The sequence below is a fragment of the Dunckerocampus dactyliophorus genome, chromosome 19, assembly GCF_027744805.1.
Source record: "Dunckerocampus dactyliophorus isolate RoL2022-P2 chromosome 19, RoL_Ddac_1.1, whole genome shotgun sequence".
Lineage (NCBI taxonomy): Eukaryota > Metazoa > Chordata > Actinopteri > Syngnathiformes > Syngnathidae > Dunckerocampus > Dunckerocampus dactyliophorus.
Genome location: NC_072837.1, coordinates 20,520,581 through 20,543,605, shown reverse-complemented (window position 1 = coordinate 20,543,605; position 23,025 = coordinate 20,520,581). Strand labels below are relative to the sequence as shown.

Below are 23,025 nucleotides of genomic sequence, written 5' to 3'. Positions count from 1 at the left end.
CTGCAGAAATCATTCTAATCATTCAAATGCTAATAATAATAGTCATTGACTGGTCAGCACTCACCGCAGGTCCTCCAGGTGGAGTTTATTCCTCAGCCGTACTTTCTCCGTGATGGGGTACAGGAGCAGGATCATGAGGCCCGTGATGATGAAGGCCACCGGGGCGGCGCCAATGAGCAGCTTCAGGGTGTACACCACCGCCGCCGGCTGCTTGCAAGCTCCGGTGTCGTAACCGGCGAATCTGTGCCAGAAATCTCATTTAAGCACGAAAGACATTTTTTTTTTGCCAACAATGATTTTACATCCTTTGGGATTACTTTAGGAATTTTAAATCTAAAGACTTAATTTACAAAAAAAAAAAATCTGTTATAGGCTCTCTGAAAAATGAAATATGCATTGGGAATTTCATATATCAGTGTCAAAAATCAATTCAACATCTTTTCATTCCTATTACAATAAGTAAAATTTTTATATTACTATATTATCATTTACTTTTAAAAAGTAAAATATTTATATTTATTATGTATTATATTATTTAGTATTTGTTTTTAAAATCATATTTTATCTTAACATAAATACAATTTTATACATTTATAATTTTCTTTTTTAAATTTAAATATATATTTTAAATGTTTTTATATTATTTCTTTTTTTTTACTGTTTTAGTGCAGATCTGGATACAAAGCCCAGATTAAAGGTGTTAAAATCTACTTGCATTGGGGCCAAATATGGCAGTGACCTCCCAGATCCAACAAAAACAGTCTGCACTCACTTTGTCATGTGAATTACTGCCACCTACAGGACTGGAGTGGAACTGCAGCACTCAAGACCATCAGCTCCGCCTACGTTGGTAAAGTTGGATTTGTGACTTACTCCAGGCACAGCGTGGACACGCCCAGGGAGATGGCGGCTGCAAATTTAGTGTAGAAGACGTAGAAGGAGTAGAAGATGGCCTCGTGACCTTTGCAGTACGGGTTGGCCAGACGGAAGTCGTCCACCACGTCTGGCAGCATGGACCTGAAGTCAAGTAGACTCTTTTCTGTTATTTTTGATGTGATCATGTGATGCAGGCAGCCAAGATGGTGGTGAGGGCTTATTTTTGTGTTTTCTCAAGGGTTTTGGAGTGACTGACCAGGGCAGCAGGAGCGAGGCGGCCACGCTGAGGCCCGATGAGACGGCCACAACGTACGCCACTGCCACGTTGGGGATGAACACCAGCATCATGGTGAAGGGCATGATCCACTGCAGGCAAGACAAGGTGAGAGGTCAGGCATAAGCTGTCGCTGAGGAAATAGGGCGCAGTGCCTCCCAAACGGCCACCAGAGGGCGCCGCTAAAAAAAAAACAAGACACTCACCGTGATGCCACAAAAAGCTGCCGTCTTCTTGCCAAACCTCTGCAGGAACCACTGCCACAGCGGGATGCTGATCACAGCAGACACCTGATGCACAACAAGCACACGTGCTGCACGTGTGAGCTGCAGCACCATAAAATACAAAACATCTTCAAGTCGTACATCAGCTACTGCACCGAGTGAAGACAGAGTCACAATTGCGCATCATCTCCTGATGGAAAATTCATGAAAATGAATCTGCTTCATATTTCACAGAAGCAGTCCAACTCTGCCAGGGTTGAAAAATCCATCCATCCATTTTCCTCCTTTCTGTCTGTAGGTTGTAGCCAAAGCAGTCCTGAAGTACTTGATCAGTTTCTTCATTTCACACTTTAACTGCTGTACTTACAGGGGGGACTTCCTTGAGGAGTTGTCTGTAGGTTGGATAAAGGAATACGGAGATGTGGTCGGCCTTTCCAAAATGGGGTCTTCAAACAGCCTTCAAAGCACCTTTCATGTTGCTGTAGACTTGGTCCTGCTTTAAGTCCACCACCATAATGCCCGTACCCAAGAAAAGCAACGTGACCTGCTTGAATGACTATCGCCCTATTCTGTAGCACCCACTCCTATTGTAATGAAGTGCTTTGAAAGAATAGTCATGACCCACATCAAAAAGAGCATCCCGGCCACTGTGGACCCTCTACAGTTTGCATATCGCCAGAACCAATCCATGGATGATGCAGTCAACACTGCCATCCACACAGCCCTTTCTCACCTACAGGGCCAGGACACATATGTCAGAATGCTATTTATAGACTATAGCTCTGCATTTAACACAGTCAGCCCCCACAAACTCACAGATAAGCTCCTCACACTTGGCCTGTCACCCCCCCTCTGTAACTGGGTGTTTAACTTTCTAACAGGCAGGCCCCAGTCAGTCAGAGTCCACAATCGCACATCCAGCTCAAGAATTGTGAGCACTGGGACCCCACAGGGGTGTGTGCTGAGTCCGCTCCTCTACACGCTCTTCACCTACGATTGCGTGGCCTCCCAGAACAACACCAGCATCATTAAATTTGCGGATGACACTACAGTCATCGGCCTGATCACTGGTGGTGTTGAAACGTCATACAGAAGAGAGGTGGCGGACCTCATAGCTTGGTGTCGTGATAACAATCTCCTTCTCAATACAGAGAAGACTAAAGAGATGATATTGACCCAAGAACAAGGGAAAAGGAGCTGCATAGACCCCTGTTTATTGATGAGACTGAGGTGGAGAGGGTGAAAACCTTCAAGTTCCTTGCCACACACATCAGCGAGGACCTCACCTGGTCTCACAACACCCAACAAATTATGAAGAAGTCCCAAAGGAGACTGTACTTCCTGAGAAGATTGAGGAAATTTGGCATGTCCACCACAATCCTGAGTTGCTTCTACAGATGCACTATGGAAAAGGTCCTTACCGCCTCCATCACTGTTTGGTACGGTAACTGTACAACACGTGATAGGAAGGCACTCCAGCGGGTGATCAAGACCTCACAGAACATTGTTGGGGCAGCCCTCCCCTCACTGCAAGACATTTATAAAACTAGAGTCCTACGCAGAACACACAACCTCATCAAGGACAGCACACATCCACAACACTCATTATTCACACTCCTACCGTCAGGCAGACGCTACAGGAGTTTAAAGTCCAGGACCACAAGGCTGGCAAACAGCTTTCACCCACAGGCCATCAGGCTTCTCAACGAAGCACTCACACATGCCGCATGCAACACACGCACACACTCATAGCACTTTATTTATTTATTTGTATTAATTATCTGTATTAATGTCTCTTCTGTTGTTGTTGCTTAATTTATTGGTATTAATGTTTCTTATGTTTTGATTCATTTTCTTGTGTTTTCTTTCTTTTTTTGGGAGAATGAACAGAACAAGAATGTCATTGCATAGCAGGACCACCAGTTTTACTGTGCATATGACAATAAAACTCTTGAATCTTGAATTTTCTATGCCGCCCATCCTCATTAAGGTCATGGGGGTATGCTGGAGCCTATCCCAGCTGACCTTTTGAGCAAGAGGTGGGGTACACCCTGGACTGGTGTCCAGCCAATGGCAGGGCACATATAGACAAACACTCACATTCATACCTATGGACCATTTAGAGTCTCCAATGAAGCTAACATGCATGTTTTTGGAATGTGGGAGGAAACCGGAGTACCCGGAGAAAACCCACGCACACACGGGGAGAACATGCAAACTCCACACAGAAATGTCCAATGCAGAATCGACCCAGGTCTTCCCGATTGTAGCAGATGAAAATATTTTAGATGAAAAGTCCTTAATTCTTTAGAACCGACCCATTTCATTTTCATAATACTGTACATTTGTCGATGGTGATGTCACCATCCATTGGAGCGACAACTCTCACACGCACCTCCATTTTCACGTCTTCTCTCCACTCCTCACCTTGCCCTCCCGCCCACCCCAAAGGCAGCCTATCAGCTGATGCTCAACAAGCCCAAACACGACAGCCACTTCTGGGTGTGAATAAGCATTGTTTTCCACCTCCAGCAACTTAAGTACAAGAAGCCCAATGCACAAAAACAGATTTAGATGCAGGCAACTCGCATATAGAAACTCTGAAGTTTAAAGAGAAAAAGATCATGCACTGAATATGACTGGAATGAATGAATGAATGAATGGCAATGAATGCTTTAGTTGGACACCACAAATTATTATCATGACCAACGTAAACGTTTGGCCTCTTGAACACTTCTTTGGATTCAGTTTGGTTGTGGAGTAGTGGAGGAAGCTAAACCTCCGCCAAGGCCACAAATAAGTTCAGAGTCACGACAAGAATGAGAAAGCGTGTGCTCACCAGGATGGTCAGCACAATGTTCTGGAAGTGCTCCCGCAGGTCGGCAGCGTAGGTGCAGAAGAGGACAAAGTTGTTCTGTACCAGCTGCAAAAAGAAAGCAAGACACTCAGGCCCCCATCACTCAGATGGTCCGCTGACCTGGCATGGATCCACTTAGCGCTTACCTGGATGGCCACCAGGATGAAGAGAAAGGCGGCGGTCAGGATCAGGTAGGGCCCGTGTCGCATCACCATGATGAAGCCCTGGTGGAAGGGAATGGGCTTCTCTGTCTTTGGGGCGTACGGATCTGGAACGACATGTGATTGGCATTTCAAGTATTTTCAAGTGCACCCGTGGGTTTATTTGTGAGGGCCTGGCTTGCATACAGCGTCTTGAGTTAGGGCCTGCTATTGACTAAAAGGTCTGTCCCGTTACTTTTGTCCATATAACGCCTGTACATATGAAGAAAAAAAGGAACATTGATCTGTCTTTCAAGGTGACCACATTTATACATGCGTCTGTCCCACAGGCTCACCGGCTGCTAAATGTGTCCTCCCCTACCCCTCCCGAATAAACAAAATGTCCTCTTGGCTGTGGAAGAACGCGGCTTGCGGCGACCACTTCTTGGTTTAGGAAAAGTAGCCAGTGAGCAAGGAAGGAAGGAAGGCATTTTGCTCCAGAAATACCCCCAAGCGCTGAAAGGGATCATGTTTTCATCGCCCAACACTTAGTTAGTTACACAACAAATGATCAGCAGTGACGTGGCCACGAGGCAAAAGGAAGACATGATTACATTTGAATGCAAGTCTGGAAAAGATAAACGTGGTCCTCCGGGAACAAGGACACTTCTGTATATTCGCTTAAAACCTCATTTTGGTCCTGGCTCGGGAACTAGTTACAGTGTGCGACGGTGGAAGAATACGGATGCGGTGTATGCCTGGGCGGATGAATACGCTGTGTGTACGGTATTAATGCTGTATTCATCAACAATTAGCTCTTCACTCCTCCCTGAGATACAACCTCATCCTGGTGGCAGGATGGCATCTAAGGTGGCTGTGGGACGTACACTACATGGTCCTTGAGGGGGCCAAAGTCCAAAAGAGACGCAGTGTCCTCTGCATTCACACATGTCGTGTTTTGTTTGCTTTGACTGCCCGCTTTAATGGACATGACACGGCTTTGTCTCGGACACAATGGTGGGACAGGCCCGCTGTTACGCATGGAACACTATAAGGCAAGTTTACGCTGATGGGACCGCGGTTAGGGACAGGAACGCAGAACAGAATATCCATAAGGACAGCGCGGTGCACAAGGCGGCGAAGGCACTCAGCTTCAGTTGGAAACTCAACGTTAGCTTCCAGCTAACACGCCGACGGCACCGCTAACCTGGGACTCATTGAGGTTTCATCGTCACGGAAACTCGGCGTTGGCTTCCAGCTAATGCACCGACGACATTGCTAACTTGGGACTCATTGAAGTTTCACTGCTACGGAACTCAACGTTAGCTTCCAGCTAACGCGGCGACTGCATCGCTAACCTGGGACTCACTGAAGTTTTACCGTTACGGAATCTCACCGATTATTTTTCATCTATTTTTTTGATTGTTTGAGAAAGAAAGAATGCCGGATGGAAGAAGCAACATGCGGGATAAAGCCATGGCAACTACAGACGACTTGGAGGAGATTAAAAGATCACTAAACTTTATGTCAGGTGAGCTCTCAAGGCTAGCATCACAGCAGGAACGACTAATTGGACTAATGGAGGAAGTAAGATCATTGAAAGACATGCTAACGGAGAAAGATAAAAGGATTATTGTGTTATTGACAATATTTTCACAAACGTAGGTGATGGAAGAGTTGTGGGTGGGATCATGATAACTGATGTAAGTGATCATTTACCTGTTTTTACAGTTTATAAAAATTATTTTATGAAAAATAATGATGACATTTTTGAAAAAATTAAAATAGTAAATGAGTTCAATGACTTTTTTGTTAATGTGGGCCCGAGTCTTGCAGCAAACATGTCTACAATAAAAAGCAATGTAAATAAAAACACAATAATGGATCATGTGGACAGTACCTTTTTCTTTGTAAGGTAGAAAAAGAAGAAATACTAAATATTGTAAAAAGTTGTGCAAGTAAAGGATCCACTGAATTTATGGATATGGACATGATATTGGTAAACAATATCATTGAATTGGTTATTGAACCATTTACATAATTTTGTAATATATCCTTTTTGTCAGGAGTTTTTCCTGACAAAATAAAAAATTGCCGTAGTAATTCCAATTTATAAAAATGGAGATAAACATGCTTTCTCCAACTATAGACCAGTATCCTTGCTTCCACAATTTTCCAAAATATTAGAGAAATTGTTTGTAACTAGGTTAGACAAATTTATAGATAGAAGGAATATTTTAAGTAACAGTCAGTATGGATTTAGAACTAACCACTCCAAATCTATGGCTCTTATGGAATTAACGGAAAAATATCTACCGCAATAGAAAAGAAACAGTTTTTTGTGAGTGTTTTTGTTGACCTTAAAAGGGCTTTTGATACCATTGATCATACCGTACTTCTTAAAAAACTGAGCAAATATGGTATCAGAGGAGTTGCACTTGAATGGGTTTCAAGTTATTTAGAAAATAGAAAACAGTTTGTGCAGATAGATGAGGTAGAATCTAAATTGCATCATATTCGGTGTGGAGTACCTCAGGGATCGGTCCTCGGACCAAAATTGTTTGTTTTGTATGTGAATGATTTTGTTTGTATATCTAAACTGCTCAAATGTATTTTGTTTGTGGATGATACTACTCTATTTTATTGTGGGGAAGACTTTGGGAAGGTGTTGGATGTGGTTAAACAAGAATAAAAAAAAATAAAAGTGTGGTTTGTTGTAAACAAATTATCGGTAAATGTGGAAAAAACAAACTTCATGATATTCAGTAACAGAAGGATAGACTCTGGTGCTTCAGTTAATATAGATGGTATTGAAATTAATAGAATAAGAGAAATCAAGTTTTTGGGTGTAATTCTGGATGAGAAGTTGTGTTGGAAATCACACATACAGTACACAAAGGTAAAAATATCTAAAATAATAGCATTGTTTGGTTTGGTTTGGTTTAGTTTATTTGAACATGAAGGTTAGAATGGAATACATCTCATGAATCATTATTTCACAGTTCCTCATGTCCAAAAGGAGTAGGAAGAAGCAAAGCTTATTTAATCCTACCCCCCATCCAAATCTACATCTTGTACAGTACATGTAGTACTGTACAAGATGGCTCTGTAACCATATTGACCATATAGTTTGCATGTTCTCCCCGTATGCGCGTGGGTTTTCTCCGGGCACTCCGGCTTCCTCCCACATTCCAAAAACATGCAGGTGAGGTTAATTGGCGACTCTAAATTGTCCATAGGTATGAATGTGAGTGTGAATGGTTGTTTGTCTATATGTGCCCTGCGATTGGCTGGCGACCAGTCTAGGGTGTACCCCGCCTGTCGCCCGAAGTCAGCTGGGATAGGCTCCAGCATGCCCCCGCGACTCTAATGAGGATGAAGCGGAATAGAAAATGGATGGATGGATGGATATATATATATACATATACATTAATAATAATAATAATAATAATAATAATAATAATAATAATAATAACAATACTAAATAAATAAATAAATAACAAGGCTTTTTTTTATAAACAAAAGAAAATAACAAACCTGACAGAACAATCAAGACTCTTCTGCCTTGTATTTAGCAAACATCAACTGCTTGTATTGTTTATGAATTTGCTCATCTCTGTACTTTGTTGGAGTTCCTTACTCAATCCCTTCCATCATTTAATTCCACACACGGAAATGCTGTGGGTTTTCAGCGTAGTTCTCACATATAAATGCTTTAGGTTTAATTTTCCTCTAAGATCATATTTCTCCTCTCTGATAGAGAAATACTTGATTAGGTTTTTGGGTAACGAGTTGTTATTAACTTTATACATTATTCTAGCGGTTTGAAAGTGTACTAAATCTGCAAATTTTAATATCTGTGATATTAAAAATAAAGGTTTGTATGTTCTCTATACTTGGCATTGTGAATTATCCTCACCATCTTTTTTGCAGTACAGTGAGGGAGTGAAGATTGCTTTTGTAATTATTACCCATATCTCCACACAATACATTAAATATGCTAATACTAAGGAACAGTACAGAGTGTGGAGTGATTTTTGGTCAAGAACATATTTTGCTTTATTAAATATAGAGATATTTCTCGCCACCTTTTGTTGTATATTTTTAATATGAGATTTCCAACTCATTTTTTCATCTATTACAACCCCAAGGAATTTATATTCTTCCACTTTTTCAATATCCACTCCATTAATTTGTATTTGGTCGTACGTGTCCTTTCTGCTATTACCAAATAGCATTATTTTAGTTTTACTTAAATTCAGGGATAATCTGTTCCTGTCAAACCATGACTTTAATTTGACCTTTTCATCCTTGACCTTTTTAATGAGTTCTTGTGTGCTTTCACCAGAACAGAAAGCAGTGGTATCATCTGCGAATAAGACCAATTTTAAGTCCTTTGTTACTTTACAAATGTCGTTAATGTACAAATTAAACAGTTTTGGTCCCAGTTTGGACCCCTGGGGTACTCCACACTCCCAGATAAATATAAACTCCCAGATGTATATTCTCCTAGCTTTACAAATTGTTTCCTCTTTGCTAGGTAGCTTTTAACCCAATTCAAGACTAAACCTCTGAATCCGTACCTTTCTAATTTTGAAATTAAGATAGTGTGATTAATTGTATCGAAGGCTTTTGTCAGATCCATGAATACTGCAGCTGCACATCTTCTGTAGTCTATAGCAGTAGTGATTTCTTCCGGAATTTCCATCAGTGCCATAGGAGTTGAAATGTTGGCTCTGTAACCATATTGACTGCTAGCCAATAATTCATTCTTATTAATAAATTTGTCCAACCTATTATTAAATAGCTTCTCCACAATTTTAGAGAATTGTGGTAACAAGGAAACTGGCCGATAATTTGTAAATTGGTGTTTGTCTCCTTTTTTGAAAATTGGAACCACCTTGGCTGTTTTCATTTTGCTTGGAAATATTCCAGTCTGAAATGATAAGTTACTAATATATGTTAACAAAGTATTACATAAAGTAAAGGATTCACTAGATAACAAAGCATTGTATATGTTGTACAACACCATGATTGTTCCACATCTGACCTATTGTATTGAAGTATGGGGAAATGCTTGCAAAACATACACTCAGTCAATATTTATTTTGCAAAAAAGAGCAATAAGAATAATCACTAGAAAACAATACAGAGATACAACAAATCCACCATTTCTTAAGTTAAAACTATTGAAATTTAATGAATTAGTAGAATATAATATATTGCAAATTATGCTGAAAGCTTATAAAAAAAAGTTTGCCAATTAATATTCACAAAAGATTTGAAAGAAGAGAAAGTAAGTATTTGTTAAAAGGTACAATGATTTTCAAAAAAACTAAATTCAGCACTAAAATAATGGAACGTTGTGTTTCTGTAAAAGGAGTCAGTTTATGGAACAATCTAAATAAAGAAACTATAGAATCCAAGTCTGATACCATATTTTAAAAAATTGTTAAAACAAGTATGTTGAGGAAATATGAACTATCTCCGTTATGATTGGCTGTCATACTATGGTTATTTTTGTTGTGGGAAATGGCATTGGTTGAGTTGTAATTGAAATGTGTAACCACCTGTGCGGCTGGTTACTATAGGTATATTTTTTTGTTTTTATTGTTTTTAAATATGACTTTGTTTGTGGCTGAAAAAGGGGTAGAGATAATAAGACTTGTCTTCTTTCTGCTCCCATTTATTCTGGTTTGAAGAGTGTTTGGTTTTATGTTATAGTGTTTTAATATTGTTCAGCAGCCTTGATGAGGAGTTCAGGGTCTCTCGCACAAGTGAGGCCTTGCTCTATCGCGACTCCAAGGACTCTAAAGTAGCATCAGCGGGCATCGTGGTGCGAACTGGCAGGAAATGGAGGGCTCAAGATGGTCTGGTGGTGGCTGAGTCCCGGCTGAGACACAGGGCTCTGGTGGGCACAGTGGCAATGGGTCGATCTGGGCTGGGTGCGATTCCTCAACCTTACTATGAGAAGGCACATGGAAAGGACAAACGAGAGCTAGTCCTGAAGGAGGTGCGGGCAGGGGTCGAGGAGGAACGGACCAGCAGGATGGTGGGCATGCAGCAGCAGGGAGCATGGACAAAGTGGGAGGGGGTGCTGGAGAGGAAGGTGACCTGGTCTGAGATCTGGAAGGCAGAACCCCAGCGCATCGGGTTCATGGTCCGTGCTGTTTACGATGTCCTGCCCAGCCCAGCCAATCTCCATCTCTGGGGCATGAGTGACTCTCCAGCATGTGCCCTGTGCTCCAGGAAAGGCTCTCTGGAGCACATCCTAAGCAGCTGCTCAAAAGCCCTCGGGGAGGGTCGTTACCGTTGGAGGCACGACCAGGTGCTGAAGACTGTTGCTGAAACCATCTCCAAGGCCGTGGCCAAAAACATCAGCCACAAGCAACAGCTTGGCAAGAGGAACATTGCCTTTGTCAGGGCTGGAGAGCAACCACTACCACAGCCCAAACCAGCTGGCTATCTCACCTCAGCAGTGGACTGGGATCTCCGAGTCGACCTAGATAAGCAGCTCAAGTTCCCAGACCACATCACAGCAACTTCCCTGAGGCCAGACATCGTGCTAGCGTCAGTCTCTTCAAGGCAGGTGCTTCTGTTAGAACTGACAGTTCCCTGGGAGGATCGTATAGAGGAGGCAAACGAGCGGAAGCGGTCAAAGTACCAGGAGTTGGTTGAGCAATGTCTAAGAGCAGGGTGGAAGGCACGATGCGAGCCCATTGAAGTAGGGTGCAGGGGCTTTGCTGGCCGCTCATTGTGCAAGGTTTTCACACTACTTGGCATCACCGGGGCTGCAAAATGGAAAGCCATTAAGTCCACCATGGAGGCAGCAGAGAGAGCCCTCCAGGTGGCTGTGGATCAGGAGGAGCGATCTGTGGGCCCATGCTACTGGGACACAAGCCGGGGAATGATCAACCCTAGGGTGGGTCACCTGAGTGAGGGCGTATGATGTTGAAAGACCCGAAACGCCCGATGAACTCAGGAACATCACTGATGATGTGTCCCAGTGCATCTCACGATGTATCTTTCATTCATTCATTGTTTGTTTTCTTCTTTCTTGAATGGAATAAATGTTTCAATCAATCAAAAGACCAATCAGGTCTTTAATTAAGGTGAAAGTGAAGTTAAATGTTCATGTATCCCTTTCATTCATCATTCATATGCATTTACTATCGTTGTAAAACTATTAATTTGTGATTCGGCAAGATTCCCCTCATTGAGCTTTAAGAAATTTTGCAGAAGCAACCAGACCCTGACGTCGCTTAAGCACTGGGAAGGGCTGTCGGGGGCATGGTCATGTTTTGTGCATGGTTGGTAAATTTGGCAGTCATCTGCATAAGGATAGGATAGGAGAAGCCATATTTTCCAAATGTTGCACTGTGGGATAAGGGGGCAAGGTACAAGGATGGGCCCAAGAATTGATCCCCGGGGGACTCCACAGTCAAGGGTGGTGGTGGATGAGGTGGAGTCCCCAGGTCCCACACTGAGAAGGCGTCTCCTGGCAGTCCCCCTGACACCCACAGTTTTCCAGGCGGGATGAAAGAATGGTATGGTCCACCGTGGCAGCAGTCAAATCTAAAAGCACTACAATGGCTGAACCACCAAAAATAGGCCTTTAAAAGTGCAGACTCAGTGCTATGGAAGGCTCTGTAACCTGACTGGAAGGTGTCTAAAACCCCATTCGCATCTAAAAAAGGCCTGAAACTGTGCAAGCAAGCTTTTTTCTAAAATCTCTGAGACAAAGGTAGTTTAGAAACAGGCCGATTTGGTAACATTGAAGGAGCAAGACCAGTCTTTTTAAACAAAGGTTCAACAGCAGTGTTTTTACCAAAGGGTGGCACAGTACCAGAGGACAGGCTGCTGTTGATGATATTGGGGCCAATAGTTGCCCACATTTCCTTAAAAAACTGAGAGCAGACTGGGTCGATGGGAGAGGAAGAAGGCTTAGGACCATCAACTACCTTGGTACTAAAAGCCACCGACACAGGTTCAAGGCCAGTAGTTCTTGGCGGAGCTTTCCGGAGGTCGGCGGGGTTTGTGCCGCCTGAAGTCCCAGGAGGGTGGCGAGGGCGCAGCTTACAACGCTCTTCGTGTTGTCCAATGATGGGCACCAACCAGGTACCAACAGAAGTGAGCAAGTGCCGAGAGACAAAGCGGCGAAAACAATCTTTATAGTCAAGTGGAACATTTTGTGGGAACCGCACATCCTCGGGAGAAAATACCAGCCAGGCTTTGAGCTTCACTAGTCTGCCACCACGTGCCCCCTGGCATCTGCCTTTCCTGGGAAGCAACGCCTCCACCCGCAGCAAGAACTCTGGCACGTCAGCCAGTAAGAGGGACGAGGTTTGTTTGGCCCCCGGTACTCTTGTTTCGCTCAGGTGGCCACAATATCCTGGATTTTAAGCAATTCCTGACGGTCATACGCCAGTGGAGAGTCGATGTTCCTCGCGACAAACGATAAAACCAAGATAAAACCAATCACAGGGAGCTGAGGGAAGCGGCGAGACAGACACAGTGGTGCTTGTCGTGGCGGTAATCCCAGAATCCCTTGGTGGACACCAGACACCTGTCAAGCTGAAGAAGGAGTTCTATCGGGTCTTTTTGGCCCATGGGACTCCAGAGGCAGCTGACAGGTATCAGGGGGATGCTGTGGATGTTTTTTGGTTGACACGACTCTGCATCAAGTCTGCCAATCCAGAGGCACACCTCGCGTGGACAGATTGGGGTGATGGTCCCCCTTTTTAAGAAGGGAGACCAGAGGGTGTGTTCCAACTATCGTGGGATCACACTTCTCAGCCTTCCTGGTAAGGTCAATTCAGGGGGAAGAGGTTCCACCGCATAGTTGACTGTCAGATTCAGGGGGAGCAGTGTAGTTTTGGTCCTGGTTGTGGAACTGTGGACCAGCTTTACACTTTCAAAAGGGTCTTCGAGGGTGCATGGGAGTTTGCCTAACCAGTCTACATGCGTTTTGTGGGCATGGAGAAGGCATTGGACTATGTTTCTTGAGGAATTCTGTGGGGAGTACTCTGGGAATATGGGGTACCGGCCCACCTAATTCAGGTTGTTCGTTCCCTGTATGACCGGTGCCAGAGTTTGGTTCGGATTTCCAGCAATAGGTCGGACTAGTTTCCAGTGAGGGTTGGACTCCGCCAGGGCTACCCTTTGTCAGCGATTTTGTTCACTTTTATGGACAGAACTTCGAGACGCAGCCAGGGCGTTGGTGGCTGTAGGATTGTGTCTCTGTTTTTGCAGATGATGTGCTCCTGCTGGCTTCGTCTCCATGGGGAGGTGTTCAGGGAACCTCCAACCAGTAGGAGGCCTCGGGGAAGACCCGGGACATGTTGGAGAGACTATGTCTCTCAACTTACCTGGGAACGCCTTGGGATCCACCGGGAGGAGCTGGACGAAGTAGCCGAGGAGAGGGATTCCCTCCTTAGGCTGCTGCCCCCGCGACTCGACCTTGGATAAGCAGTAGAAGATAGATGGATAGATGGATATGTTTCCCACTCGGCAGTGTGCTCAAGAAAAGGGAAGCCATCACCATGGAAGTGAAAATGATCATTGATGATGTTCATTTTCACATAGGGTGAAATATCCATCCGTCTCTCATTGGCATGATGCCCAATGGCTGGTCAGGACAAAAAAAAAAAAAAAAAGAACATCAAACCCACCAACATTGCTCGCTCTTTTGGTCTGCGGCAACCATCATTAAGGATAAAGATGACTGAATGCTAATGATTGCTAGAGGGGTCATGGATTCTGTGCGCTGTTACAAGGAGATCTGGGAGGAGAAGATCAGGTTATCCTTCCAGACCAGCCTGGAACAAAAAAGCCTGCAAGACAACCACAGCGATAAACATAGGATTTTCCTTTTTGCCACTACAGTCAGGTGCAGATCTACCATTAAGGGAAAGTAGACAATTGCCTTAGGCCCCGAACCAGCTGCCCCTACCCCAAACAACACGGGCCAAGGCCACCACAGCCAGCAACACCCCCAGCTATACAGGTATATAATTATGTTAGCATACTAACCAAACAAATAAAAAAGCCATCTGAAAGCTAAATTCATGTGATCTGCCCGCCTCTCCCCCACTCTAAAATGGAATGTTCCATGATGATGAAAGACTGAGGAGCCAGGAATTGATGTGGGACAGTCCAGTATGTGGCGGTAATGAGCCTTTAAGTTGGTTTGCTCGCCGCCATTACGCAGAAGAGGAAGAAGTCGTGAGTTTGTGAGAAGCAAAGTGTGAAGCTACTTCAAATGAAGCCAAATTACCAGAGTGGGACCAAGAAGAGGAAACGGCAAGAGGACGCCAAAAGATACTGTACATTGCCTCATTACCGAAGGTCTCAAGATTCTTTACAGTGTCGGTAGAAAAAAATGTCAACAAGCCTGTGCTAACTACTGCGGCTGTGAGCCGAGTCCCGGTCGGCTACCGGACAATGCTGAGTTTGGTGCTACCAGCCCAGCGTGTGTAGTTCTCATGATGCTGGCTTATATTGTATTGTCACGGCTCGTGTTACATTATAGTTGTATGGTTACATACTGATTACAGTCTGCTTGCATTGGGGGACAAGTAGGTGCAGGCCATCTCCAGGGCAACTGGAAGAGAATAGCAAATGACTCAAGTCTCACCGTCCTTCTCTTTGACACCCAGGAACATGACGATGGTGCAGACGAGAAATATGCTCCCGATGACGCCGGCGGCAATCATGTAGACTTCTTTCTGCAAAGACACAAATGAGACTTCATGACGTTTGTCTCTTTCTGAGCTATCCAGACTTCTCGTGTGTTATTTCGTGCAGAATGCTGAGCAAACAGGACAAACCCTCAAGGAACATCCTAAAAATAGAGCCTCTCTGCCATTCCTGCAGGGAGCGCCGCCTCCTCCTCCTGCTCTGTTTGTTTGCTTCTTTTTCTGTGGTGCTTATTATTTACAGGGCATCAAACACCCCCACGCTGGCCCAAATGCCACCCAGGCACCGCTAGGGAGGTGATGGCGGCGCCCTGATGGGGGCTGACCCAAAGGGCGACAGAAGGAACTGCTGAGGTCCAAATAGCTGCGGCACAAAAAACGAAATCCTGCAGGAAACATTTTGGACACTTGGCAGCCATGTTTGTTCCTGTCACGTTACTTTTCCAGCCAACGGAAGAAGACTAATAGTCACAACAACACGCGCTCTCAAATGTTCCGCGTGGGATGAAATAGGCTCAAAAAAAGGCAGAGCTATAAACCTGACTCATGGCGCCCTCTTCTCCAGCGGATATCTGCAGCTGTGTGTCAGATGGACGCCACATTAAGGGAAAACTGCACTTTTTGGGGAATTTTGCCCATCATCCACAATCCTTATGTGAAACATAACAACACATTTCTTTCCCTAAAGACAGAAAACGAGTTAGCATGAGGGAGCTAACAATGGACGTCACGGGACTCACCTATTTTGACGATAAAGCCCTCTAATACCAACGCGTTATGTTTTTTTTATCCATGCTGTGATCATGCATTAACAGGTACAGTGATGATAACATGGGATATTATTTTGATCGTTTTAAACATTACCGGAACTTCTTTCCTGGGTGCATTGATTCCACATAGCCCATAGAAGCTAACGCTGCTTTCGTCAACAACAGCAGCATAGAAACAGCTTGTCTGTTTGCTCTTACTAATCACGACAGACTTCCTGAGAGCCGGCATCGCCACTGACGACTACTTTTGGACAAATGAGGAACCAGAACCTTATTGTTTAAGCCTGAATATGTGGAGGATGAGCTACAGCTTATCAGGTAAGACACCCCCTTGTTCCCCTTAGCGCTAGTGCTAAATGTTTCATGAATAAGAGTATAACGAAAACAGTCACTTACGATGTCCAGTCTCATTGGGATGGCTGTGTCTTTCAGCACAAGACTTGTGCTCCCCGTAGAGCTGGTAAATTCAACATAGTAGCAAACGAGCTTGTTGAGTCTCTGTAGCAAAGTTGAGAGCCAGTAGTATCCACTCTTCAGTCTTGTGGTTTAGTTGGTAGCGTGTGGAATCTCAAAGTTGACCAACTTTTCGGCTTATTTTCGCAAACTTCTACAATACACGTGCAAGGCATGGTTTACAAACTAGCGTTAACTTTTCAAAACTCACAAACAACACAGTAGCAGCTGCAGAATGTAGCGTACCGCTCAGCGGTGGCTTGAGGCGTAGAGTTACTCCTCCAGAAATATAGTCAGCTGCTACAATAAAAATACGGCTGTAGCTTGGTTAAAATACAGGTCACTTGTGTAAATGGAACATTGTTGCCCTTTTTGAGGCTTTGCTTTTAGAGCTTCATTCTCAAAACAGGTGAGTGGCACAATGTCCACTGTTAGCTGCCTCATGCTAACTCGCTTTCTCTCTTGAGAACGCGCACAGAAGGGGAAGAAATGTGTTGTTGTGTTTCACATAAGGATTGTGGATGGTGCAAAATTTTTAAAAAAAGCGACATCCTCGCTGGATGTCCTTGCCCATAAACATGGCACGTGCCTCGTGGTGGCGTAGCAAACAACTAGCACAGATAAGAACATGAGGTGCATTCATGGACATCGGGTCATTACATATTTATTTTGGCCAGGCAAAGACTCGCGACCCACCAGTTGAGAATGAAAGGCTTAATGGACTTAAGAGACTGAAGAGATATTTGGAGCATTCATGTCTATAAACACTGAAGGAGGACACAAAAACAACAGCTTCTTTTTTTAGGGTATCAGACAGGAAAAACCTGGCTTTTTGGAAGCCCTGTTGATTCCATGTGGATCCAGTAGCGTTCGACCCGCTAAAATCCCAAAAGCTGTGGCACAGAAGCCTAAATCCGACCCGAGACGCTGGAGATGACTTTGCAGCTGCGTTAACGCCTCAAACTCAACCTCACCATCACTTTTCCACCCCAGAGAGAAAGGCTAATATTCCCAACACCCTGGACGTGAGGTTCCTTCAAAGGTTCTGGCCGGCTAGGATATAAATAGGCTAATGACTTCCAGGCCGGCGCAGGAGACCCTCCAGTGAGGGGACATGAGGGAGGGACGTCTTTTGCGGCTAGCGGGCTCAGGACGTCAAGTCGATATCAAAGAAAGGTTCTTCGTGCCTAATCCCGTCTGTTCAAACACCAAACAGCTTCGAATGTCAGGAAAGATGGAGCCAATTTGCAAAACCCTCCTGGATGTCAAGCAACCTGAGCACACGCCGCTTACTTGGGAAGGTCATAAACGCTAACATGGGACACTTACTGCGTGGGACAGGTATTCCTCCGAGCGCACCAGCAGGCTTTTCACCACCTCGCCCCCACTGTCGTTGCCCGGGTGACCCGCCGACACGTTATGGGTGGGGCAGTGCTTGAGCGTGTGGGCGCTGGCCACAATCTGACCCTGGATGGCCGCGCCCACCAGCGTCCCCAGAACCTCCAGTGTCATCCCTGCAACCCCACGCACAATCACTCATCACTTTTGTTTGAGACGTTTGAGAAGATGATTGACAAGCATTTCAAGTCTGAAAACATGATACAGAAAGATTTAGATGATCTAGATAGAGTTTGAAAAGATGATATATTTCCTTAGAAAATATGACCTAAATAGATTTAAACGGAGTTAGAAAAGATGCTACAAATATATCTGTAGTTCGCATAGCTGATGTAGACAGTATGAGATGGAGTTATGCTAAAGAGATCGAGTTATGCTAAAGAGATAGTTATGCTAAAGAGATGGAGTTGTGCTAAAGAGATAGTTATGCTAAAGAGATGGAGTTGTGCTAAAGAGATAGAGTTTTGCTAAAGAGATGGAGTTATGCTAAAGAGATGGAGTTGTGCTAAAGAGATGGAGCTGTGCTCAAGAGAGGATTATGCTAAAGAGATGGAGTTGTGCTAAAGAGATAGTTATGCTAAAGAGATAGAGTGTGTCAAAGAGATAAGAGTTATGCCAAAGAGATAGAGTTATGCGAAAGAGATTGAGTTATGCGAAAGAGATAGAGTTATGCTAAAGAGATAGAGTTATGCTAAAGTGATAGTGTTGTGCTAAAGAGATGGAATTGTGCTAGAGAGATAGAGTTATGCTAAAGAGATGGAGTTGTGCTAAAGAGATGGAGTTGTGCTAAAGAGATTGAGTTGTGCTAAAATGGAGTTGTGCTAAAGAGACTGAGTTGTGCTAAAGAGATGGAGTTATACTAAAGAGATGGAGTTGTGCTAAAGAGAGAGTTATGCTAAAGAGTTGGAATTGTGCTAAAGAGATGGAGTTGTGCTAAAGAGATGGAGTTGTGCTAAACAGAGAGTTATGCTAAATAGATGGAGTTGTGCTAAAGAGATAGTTATGCTAAAGAGTTGGAGTTGTGCTAAAGAGATACAGTTGTGCTAAAGAGATGGAGTTGTGCTAAAGAGATGGAGTTGTGCTAAAGAGAGAGTTATGCTAAAGAGATGGAGTTGTGCTAAAGCGAGAGTTGTGCTAAAGAGATGGAGTTGTGCTAAAGAGATAGTTATGCTAAAGAGATGGAGTTGTGCTAAAGAGATAGTTATGCTAAAGAGATGGAGTTGTGTAAAAGAGTATGAGATGTTACGGTAGGCGGTGGCTGAGTCTCGCTCTCGCTGGTCTGTGCTGAGGAACATGGTGAGAGCAGAGTAAGGCACGTGAAAGCACTGAGACAAGAAACACAACACACAGGAGACATTGTGTCAGGTCATAGGTCATCATAATACACCATCAATCACAACTGGCATCACCACATACTGTATCATAGCAAGAATTCTATGTTGGTGTATTGTTCCAACTGTAACATCTTGTAGATTTTGGAGCAATATTCCACATTCCATGACACTAATGACACTGTTGGTGAATCTTAACACAAAGCCCGGTTCCAAAGTGGGGTACGCGAACAAAAATGAAGAATTAGAAGGCCTCATGGTGGAGGAAGGAGTTACAGCTTGAAGTTGCTGTGTGTGCATCATACAGTCTGAAATAATACAGTACAGTACAGACTGGGAAGCGCTCTGTAGTCCCCATGGCAGTGACGTTGACAGCATGACACACTGCATCACAGACAAATTAACTTCTGTGTGGAGAACACTGTGCCCTCCAAGTTGGTGCGGTGTTTTCCCAACAACAAACCCTGGGTGACATCTGAGATAAAAGCCCTGCTGAATAAGAAGAAGAGGGTTTTCAACTCGGGGGACAAGGAGGAGCAGTGTGCTGCGCAGAGTCCAGAGGTAACTCCGGCATAAGATCAGGAAGGGGAAGGACTGCTACAGGAGGAAACTGGAGAAGCGGCTGGAGCAGAATAATGCCAGGGAAGTTTGGAGGCCTGCAAACCATCACAGGCCATGGTAAAAGAGTGGGGCGAGATCAAGCCAGTGTGGACAAGATCTGGGCAGATGAATTCAATCTGTTTTTCAACAGATTTGAGTCTGACCCCCCTTCCTTCCTTACCCACCCTGCCCCCTCTTCACACCTTCCCGGGACAGCCCCCGTCCCCATCCACTCTTCAGCCTGCCATCCTCAACACCCAACCCCCACCAGCCCACTCCCCCCCTCCCCCCACCACTTCACCACTCCCTTCTTAACCCCCCCTGAGACTCTCACCACTCTTCACCCCCACATCCCCATCCCAGCCATCCTCTACCCCCCTCTCTATAACTGATGATCAGGTGAGGAGTCAACTAAAGAAGATCAAGGCAAGGAAGGCCCTGGGACCAGATGGCATCAGCCCTAGAATCCTCAAGGACTGTGCTGACCAGCTCTGTGGAGTTTTCAGGCACTTTTTCAATCTCAGCCTGAGCCTGGAGAAAGTCCCGGCCCTGTGGAAGACCTCCTGTGTGGTCCCAATACCAAAGAAACCGCGTCCCAAGGAGCCTAACCACTTCAGGCCTGTTGCCTTGACCTCTCACCTGATGAAGACCATGGAGAGGATTATCCTGCAGCACCTGCGACCCCTGGTGGGCACTCAGCTGGACCCCCTGCAGTTTGCTTACCGGTGGACGACGCAGTGATCTACCTGCTGCACAGATCACTGCTACACCTGGAGGACAGCGGGAGCACTGTGAGGGTCATGTTTTTTGACTTCTCCAGTGCCTTTAACACCATCCAGCCGTCACTACTCAGAGTGAAGATGGAGAGTGTGGGAGTAGACCAGCACCTGACTGCATGGATTATAGACTACCTCACCAACAGACCACAGTATGTGAGGCTCCGTCACTGTGTGTCTGACATGGTACTCTGCAGCACAGGTGCCCCTCAGGGTACGGTGCTCTCCCCTTTCCTCTTCTCCCTCTACACCTCGGACTTCACACACAACTCCACACAGTGTCACATCCAGAAGTTCTCCGATGACACAGCCATTGTTGGTTGTGTTTTAGAGGGGAATGATCTGGAATACAGGACGGTCATCAGGGACTTTGTCAGCTGGAGTGAGCTTAACCAGCTACAACTCAACACCAGCAAGACAAAGGAGATGATCATTAACTTCCAGAGGAAAACTTCTCACTTCACACTGGTGAACATCCAGGGAGCGGACATAGAGTTGGTAGACAGCTACAAATTCCTGGGTGTTCACCTTAACAACAAACTGGACTGGTCCGTCAACACCCACGCCCTCTACAAGAAGGGCCAGAGTCGCCTCCACCTGCTGAGGAGACTGAGGTCCTTTGGTGTGTGCAGGACTCTCTTACGGACCTTTTATGACTCTGTGGTGGCCTCAGCCATCTTCTATGCTGTGGGCTGCTGGAGAGGGGGCAGCACGGACAGGGACAGGAGCAGGATCAATAGGCTGATCAGGAGAGCGAGCTCTGTCCTGGACAGTCCTCTGGACTCCGTGGAGGAAGTGGGGGAGAGAAGGATGTTGGCTAAGCTGACATCCATCATGGACAACACCTCTCACCTGCTACATGACACTGTGGGTTCCCTGAGCAGCTCCTTCAGCAGCAGACTGTTACACCCACGATGTAAGAAGGAGAGGTTCCGCAGGTCCTTCATACCGACCGCCGTCAGGCTCTACAACACCTGCACCACCTGAACCATGTTGTAGTCACTATGCATTCTTTACTTATGTATCTTGCTTTCTGCTGTAACAAGTGAATTTCCCTGCTGTGGGATTAATAAAGTATTATACATGTATGTATGTATGTATGTATGTATGTATGTATGTATGTATGTATGTATGTATGTACTGTATGTATGTATCCATGTATGTATGTATGTATGTATGTATGTATGTATGTATGTATGTATGTATCCACGTATGTATGTATGTATGTATGTATGTATGTATGTATCTATCTATCTATGTATCTATGTATCTATGTATGTATGTATGTATGTATGTATGTATGTATGTATGTATGTATGTATCTATGTATGTATCTATGTATGTATGTATGTATGTATCCATGTATGTATCCATGTATGTATGTATGTATGTATGTATGTATGTACTGTATGTATCTACGTATGTATCTACGTATGTATCTACGTATGTACTGTATGTATGTATGTATGTATGTATGTATGTATGTATCTATGTATGTATCTACGTATGTATCCATGTATGTATGTATGTATGTATGTATGTATGTGTGTATGGATGTATCTATGTATCAGTGCTCATGTCAAACGTCACCATGTAAATATACAATTTTGACTTGGAATGAATGTACAAAGCAAGTCCTTCTGCTCAGTAATTGAAGTTCACTGTGATAAAAAGCGTGATGTTTTGAAGTATGCAGTAGTAGGGGGTCCATGGCTTGGGGAGAAATGTGTGAAGGGGTACACCACTGCTGTACTGTATGCCAGAGAAGGTGTGCTGTTTACGCTGCTTTGTGCTTTCCAGCACAAGCCATCCAGCATGGGGAATGTGTATGACAGCTAGAGCACTCTGCTGCCACACACGCCACCATGAAGGAGCGTGTGATTGGAGAACCAGCGTGATCACCTTGTTATTATTTTATGTATGTTATATTTTAATAATAATTTCACATTTGATCTGCACCTAAAACTCTAATTATACTCGATAAAATGTAGAGTTTGTTAATATTTTCTATCATTATTTATATCATTCATTGATTTTTTTTATAATTCTCTATAGGTCTTTATTTTATAATTGTTCATAGAACTATTTACATTTTTTACGCAAGTAAAACTAGAATTTGACTTTCTAAAAGATATTTTTTGTTAATATTTTGGGGTGTCTGGAAGGGATTCATTCAGGGGTGTCCAAAGTGGCCCATGGCTGGGAAAAATCACGTCATTTTAGTTGCATAAAGTTGAAATATGAAAGAAAAATATCTTCTTTTTGACAGTCACAATATTATGTGAGACAAACTGTTGCGAGAATAAAGTTAAAATATGGGAGTAGGATCAGGAAGAAAGCTGAAATATTTGGAACATTCAAAAACAGCAGAAATGGAAAAAGAAGCTGGAATTTGCCAAGAAAAAAAGTCTAAATATTAATAGGAAAATGTCATATTTCAACAAGAAAGAAAGTCTCAATTTTACAACAACAATCTCAAAATATTACGAAAACAATAAAATCATTTTACTAGCAGAAACTTGAAATATTAAAGAAAAAATACTTTTTTTCTCTGCTGCAATATTATAAGACACAATCCAAAAATCACATTTATAACAAACATTCGGTTGGGGAAAAACGTATAATATTG

The 23,025-nt window shown here is 44.0% G+C and overlaps 1 protein-coding gene across 4 annotated transcripts in view; it reads right to left on the bottom strand.

Annotated features, from left to right (window-relative positions):
* Positions 1-23,025, bottom strand: part of mfsd2b (MFSD2 lysolipid transporter B, sphingolipid) — a 37,462-nt gene that overhangs the window by 681 nt on the left and 13,756 nt on the right. Inside the window, exons 6-14 of one of the 4 annotated variants that reach the window (XM_054762048.1) lie at positions 18,936-19,014; positions 17,621-17,805; positions 15,008-15,098; positions 4,378-4,499; positions 4,214-4,297; positions 1,357-1,476; positions 1,133-1,242; positions 874-1,017; positions 65-241 (exon numbers count right to left, since the gene is read on the bottom strand). In XM_054762048.1, the coding sequence (XP_054618023.1) occupies positions 65-241; positions 874-1,017; positions 1,133-1,242; positions 1,357-1,476; positions 4,214-4,297; positions 4,378-4,499; positions 15,008-15,098; positions 17,621-17,805; positions 18,936-19,014 (1,112 nt within the window). The remainder of the gene's footprint in view (positions 1-64; positions 242-873; positions 1,018-1,132; positions 1,243-1,356; positions 1,477-4,213; positions 4,298-4,377; positions 4,500-15,007; positions 15,099-17,620; positions 17,806-18,935; positions 19,015-23,025) is intronic. The other 3 variants (XM_054762049.1, XM_054762051.1, XM_054762050.1) reach the window with 3 other exon arrangements.